General features: G+C 32.3%; 1 protein-coding gene across 1 annotated transcript; it reads left to right on the top strand.

Annotated features, from left to right (window-relative positions):
• On the top strand, positions 1 to 3,000 carry LOC129871702 (annexin D5-like). Its single transcript, XM_055946662.1, has 6 exons — positions 1 to 76; positions 905 to 1,050; positions 1,140 to 1,358; positions 1,773 to 1,988; positions 2,079 to 2,168; positions 2,797 to 3,000. The coding sequence occupies exons 1-6, from the start codon at positions 1 to 3 to the stop codon at positions 2,998 to 3,000; spliced, it is 951 nt and encodes a 316-aa protein (XP_055802637.1).
• Positions 3,001 to 5,624: the final 2,624 nt, after the last annotated feature.

Raw genomic sequence — 5,624 nt, 5'->3', positions numbered from 1 at the left:
ATGGCTTCGTTGATTATACCTCCTGTTTTAACTTCGCCCCGCGATGATGCCGCACAACTTTATAAAGCTTTCAAGGGTAAGTTAGTAATTTCATCTTATTCAATTCACTTTTTATTCTTTGATTTTTACGATTCTTTGTTGGTTTTGTTCTATCATTTTGCTATTTTGCTGTTGTTATTTTCGTTTCATTCGGGATTTAATTTTGCTTCTTTTAAGTTGAACAGTCTCTTTATCTCACAAAGGATAAGATCTGTGTAAATTTTATTCACTCCAAACTTTATTTGTGGGGTTACACTGGGTAACGTTGTTGTTTGTCATTTAATTCTTTCTGATCAAAAGCATTTTTAGTCAAGCTTCTACATAGATACAAGTATTTATTTTTCTTAGAAAAATGGTTATTTAAGAGGATTGATGTGTTTGGTCAAGTTTTTAGATTATTTTTTAAAAGAATTATTGAATAGCAGCAAAAGTTATTGAATAAATATTTTTTTCACCCAAATGGACCAAATTCACACTTTTCAAAATTACTTTTTTAAAAAAACACTTCTTGAAATAAGCAAATTTGAAAAGATTTAGCCAAACATTTTCGTATCATTCATCACATAAGCATATTCTAAGATTCTAATACTTGCTACAATATATAAGCAAGATAACAAACACAAAATGATCATTTTAATTATATCACCCCCTTACGGTGTATTATATAGTCTTTAGACATTTTTATTTGTAGTTCGGATTCAAGATTTAAGTTTTATGAATTCAAAATTCAACATTGAACCGTTTATATCTTTTAAAGTGGTTGATTATTATTTCTCATATGATACTTTGCTCATTAACTGATATTTGCATTGACAATTGATTTAAGTAAAATAATTACTACAATGCTTTTTTTTGGTTACACCAGGATTTGGATGTGATACTGCATCAATCATTAACATCCTTGCCCATCGCGATGCAACTCAACGTGGTCTCATCCAACAGGAATACAGAGTTATGTATTCCGAAGAGCTTAGTAATCGCTTATCCAGAGAACTTAGTGGTGACAACAAGGTGTAGATATATATTGTTGACGTAGAATTTAACTTGTATACATTGAATTTTGTGTGTTGATTTTGTGTTATTTGGATTGATGAATTCAGAAAGCGTTCTTGCTATGGATGCATGATCCAGCAGTAAGGGATGCTACTATAGTCAGGCAAGGGTTGAGTGGCGTTGTTGTTGATCTCAGAGTTGCTACTGAAGTAATATGTTCGAGGACTCCTTCCCAGATACAATATTTCAAGCAAATCTATTATAACATGAATGGTGTTTACCTTGAGCATGATATTGAGTCGCGAACATCTGATGATCACAAAAAGGTACTCATATTATCCTCTGCATTTGATGATAATTGTCGTGCTAACTTCTTCTTCATTCTAGCTTGTTACCACCTTTTTGCATCCTTTGCTGAATCGAAATCACAACCTTAGGATTGGAAGTGAGGGGTGGTTACCATCTGAGCAACTCCCTTTTGTCTTCGTATGTAGGCTTTTGAAATTCCTTTCATGTAGTAATCTGTTTTTGTGTTTGAATTTTTCACCATCCATAGGAAGAGTCAATTTCTACATGGAGCAAAACTATAACAAGTAGTGGCGGAACCAGAAATTTTATTTAGGGATGTCACACTATTAAACATTAAAAAGTTATGTGAATTTACTCATGTTATAGTAGATAAAGTATTTACAAAGAAGATACTGATGTACGTATCGGTGCTGTTTGTTTTTATATTACAGTTGCTTTTATCGTATGTACGTACAATACGCTATGAAGGACCAGAAGTTGACAGTGTTTTAGCGGAACGTGATGCTAAAGCTCTGTATAAAGCAGGGGAGAAGAGATGGGGTACTGATGAGAAGACATTTATACGCATCTTCTGTGAAAGCAGTAGTGCACATTTAGCTGCTGTTAGTTATGCTTATAAAAACAAGTATAAGAATAAATTAAGAACTGTAAGTTCACTTACTTTAGTACTCTCTAATCAGGTTGATTAACCTTTATAATTCTAGTTTAATAATGGATACATACTTAATGTTGCACAGGCAGTAAAAAGAGAAACCTCAGGGCTCTTTAGATTTGGCCTCTTGACTATCTTGAAATGTGCTAAGAATCCAGCAAGCTACTTCGCGAAGGTATAGTTTATCATACTCTGAATTCGTCTACGATAAATATTAATTGGTACTCTTGTAAAAATGATAACAATTAGTGTATATCACTTAAATTTTTGTTGAATAATGTTGGATAATGCAAACATCCTGCCTATGATAAGGTCTAGGTGTTGGGCTTAGTTGGAGTCTTGGTTGAACATAGCACAAACTTTGATGAGCTTGGCTAAGATTAAAGTTGCGTCTTGATATCAGCAATAGATTTTGGTATGATGATAAGATTTTAATCCTAAAAAGTGGTATCAGAGCCAAGATAATGAGTTCCATTATGACGAACAACATGCTGCATGTGGCAGATGTTGGCAGGGGAAGGGGGATTGGTGGGTAACGCCAATATCCTGCCAATGGCTAAGCCCAGATTGGAGTAGTTCTCGAACATGACACTTGTTTGATTCTAACAAATAATGTTATCCTCCACATTTCATTTTTCCTTTAGGGAGTACTTTTTAGTTTATCTCATTTAAATGCATGTTTCTTTCCATATCTATAAAGATAATCTTTTCTCATTTAACTCTATATTATGTTAAACTTGGTAAAATCATTCTTGACTTTAAACTTGTACACATTCAAGCTATTTTTGCTTTTTTACATTCAGCAATTGCATAAGGCTATGAAGGGCTTGGGAACGAACGATGCAGCTCTTATTAGAATAATAGTAACACGAGCTGAGATCGATATGCAGTATATAAAAGCAGAATACCGAAAGAAATACAAAAAGTGTCTAAACGATGCTGTTTTTTCCGAGACTTCTGGCAATTATCGGACCTTCCTTCTATCTCTTCTGGGGCCAAATTACTAGCACGCGAAGATGTCATAGATGGAAACGAGTGTATTATAATTGGTACTATAACTGTTGCCTTTGTGGAGTTCAGTTTTGTTACAAAAATCCATGTCTAAAGCTGGGGAATTGCTATTTGCAATTTTGATCAAGTTAATTTGATATGATGGTGTAAATTTTGTTTATTTGTTGTATCAAATGCATAGATCCTACTGAAGATAAAAGGAAAGAAAAGGTAGTACACTTCTTGTTCATTTGCATAAATAGACATGTCTTAGGTGAGATGAAAGGTCACAAAAGTGGCTCATGAAAATATGACCAATTTAAATTTGGGCTGGTTTTTTTATCCATTCATTAATTATTCTTGAAAAACTTACCTCGAAAGGCAAATACGTGATATGTATTTATTATACACAATTATAATTTGAAAGAATTACAATTCATAGCTATAGTTAGGGTTTTATAGCAAATTTTTGTCTTCTCTCTCCCTCCCTCGCCTCTCTTTATGCACTCTCACTCGCCTCTCTCCTCTTTTTGTCCTCTCTCGCGTCTCTCTCTCTCAACAACATAAATATAAATGGTAGTATTTAATGATATAAATAAAAATGGTAACATAAATACACATGGTAACACATAACTACAATACACAAGGCAACAGATGAATACAAATACATTTTGCTACGAATTACAACATTGATACAATTGTATTTGGATACAAATTGTATTAGTTAATATACTTGATACAATTGATTTGCATCAATGAATTGAATACAATCGTCTTTAATTTGATACAATTGTATTTATAGACATAAATCAATTGTACCAATTGTGTTCGTGATACAAATATTGATCAGATATACAAATCAATTGTATCTCTCCCGCCTCTCTCGATCTCGTTTGCCTTTAGTAGCTAGTGTTTGAATACAAATCAATTGTATCAATTGTATTCCTGATACAATTATCGATCAGATATACAAACCAAATGTATCACTCTCATCTTTCTCCCAGATCCCGCTCGCCTCTCTCCCTCTTCTAACATGTAGCTACAAATCATAATTAAACAAACTATAGCTATAAATCTCTAATTAATCCTAAATTATAGTCATTTGGAAAGTTTCTCTTTATAATTTTAGTCCATTTCAACCCATAAAAAAGTTGGATTGATATATACAAGTTTTTGCATGGACTACACTATTTCGCGGTGGACTTTAATTTTGTCCTTCAAATTCGTGTTCTTTAATTTTACCCCTATTGCTCATTTAATAAAAAAATTATTGGGTCAAAGTACCCTTTATTATGACCAAATTTCGCTAGGCTAATTTTTTTTAGCGAATGTCTGTCTTGGGACATAAGTTTTGTAGTATTCTAATTCAGTGGCAAGGCTTTTAAAGAACTCTTGTCTTGAGGCATTAACTTCTGTAGTGAACTCTATTTCATGTGGGATAACTTATGCCATTAAACTTATGTATAAGGCATAACTTGTGCCACTGAACTTATATCTTGGGCATAACTTGAGCTACTAAACTTACGTCTTAGGACATAACTTGTGTCTTGAGCTTAATTTCTTTTGCCTTGATCAAGTACAACTTGTGTTATTGCACTTATGCTTTGAACATAATTTATTTTGCCTTGGGGAAGCTTGTGCTACTTGTTCACACCCAATTTTGACCAACCCTTAATTATTTTTCAGATTGCGATTTTAATAAATAGGCATTTTTTAAAATTATTTCTTTATTAAATAAATAATTTATATTTAATTTTACCCAATAAAACATATATTTTTACGTTAGTAATTTATAATATTTTTTGCTATTTATTAATATTATAATTATTATCTTTACTATTTTTATTTTTTATAACGAGCCTCATATGTTCGAATATTTTTACGTGTCTATTTAGCATATATTATGTACGTGTGTATTTTATCTATATAAAAATATTTCTTAATTAAATTTATTTTATAATTTTACTTATTATATTGCATATCTATTTTAATACATTTTATACACGTGCATTAAAATTATTATTTAATGAAGTTTATTATAGATTTTTATATTAATTACGCACACATTTTAGTATGTATATACGTATGTTATATATATACTACTACTTAAATAAAATTTATTATATGTTATGATTATTAATTAGATAGCAATTTATTTAATTTTTTTCTATTTTTATTCTAAGTGTAGTCTTTTCCTAAATTAAATTCATATATAATCCATTTTTAAATCTTAAATCCACCTTTAAATCACATCCATCCATCTCATCTTTATCAAATACAAAGATTCAATCCCAACCACTCATCAAAATCAAACAACGGTCCAGATCAAAGGACCATCTCTTTCCTATTTTTAATTACCAAATACCCAAAACCCTAAGGGATTTTTTTGTCTTTCTTTGGGCTTTCTCATCTTCTCCAACAAAGAAGACAAGCCGCCATAGCTCCTCCATCTTCTCCCATGGCTGCACTCCAGCAGCCCCCCCCACCACACACACTCTCGCGCTTCCTCATCTTTCTTTATCTTCTCCGACGAGCCCCAAGCAGCAGCGACAATCATCTCTGCCGCAGCCACACAAACTGCAGCATCTCGTCGCTGCAACCAACAACAACAACGAACAACCACCATTGATAGCAACCTCCA

Source organism: Solanum dulcamara, chromosome 10 (assembly GCF_947179165.1).
Source record: "Solanum dulcamara chromosome 10, daSolDulc1.2, whole genome shotgun sequence".
In the NCBI taxonomy this organism is placed as follows: domain Eukaryota; kingdom Viridiplantae; phylum Streptophyta; class Magnoliopsida; order Solanales; family Solanaceae; genus Solanum; species Solanum dulcamara.
Note: the sequence above shows the minus strand (reverse complement) of the source record. Positions and strands in the feature narration are given on the sequence as shown.

What these genes read in the sequence shown, in the direction of transcription:
- LOC129871702 (XM_055946662.1), top strand. Translation starts at nt 1, where the DNA reads ATGGCTTCGTTGATTATACCTCCTGTTTTAACTTCGCCCCGCGATGAT. An exon ending in ATAAGAATAAATTAAGAACT is followed by an intron (nt 1,989 to 2,078) that starts GTAAGTTCACTT and finishes AATGTTGCACAG; the next exon opens with GCAGTAAAAAGAGAAACCTC. An exon ending in CAGCAAGCTACTTCGCGAAG is followed by an intron (nt 2,169 to 2,796) that starts GTATAGTTTATC and finishes TTTTACATTCAG; the next exon opens with CAATTGCATAAGGCTATGAA.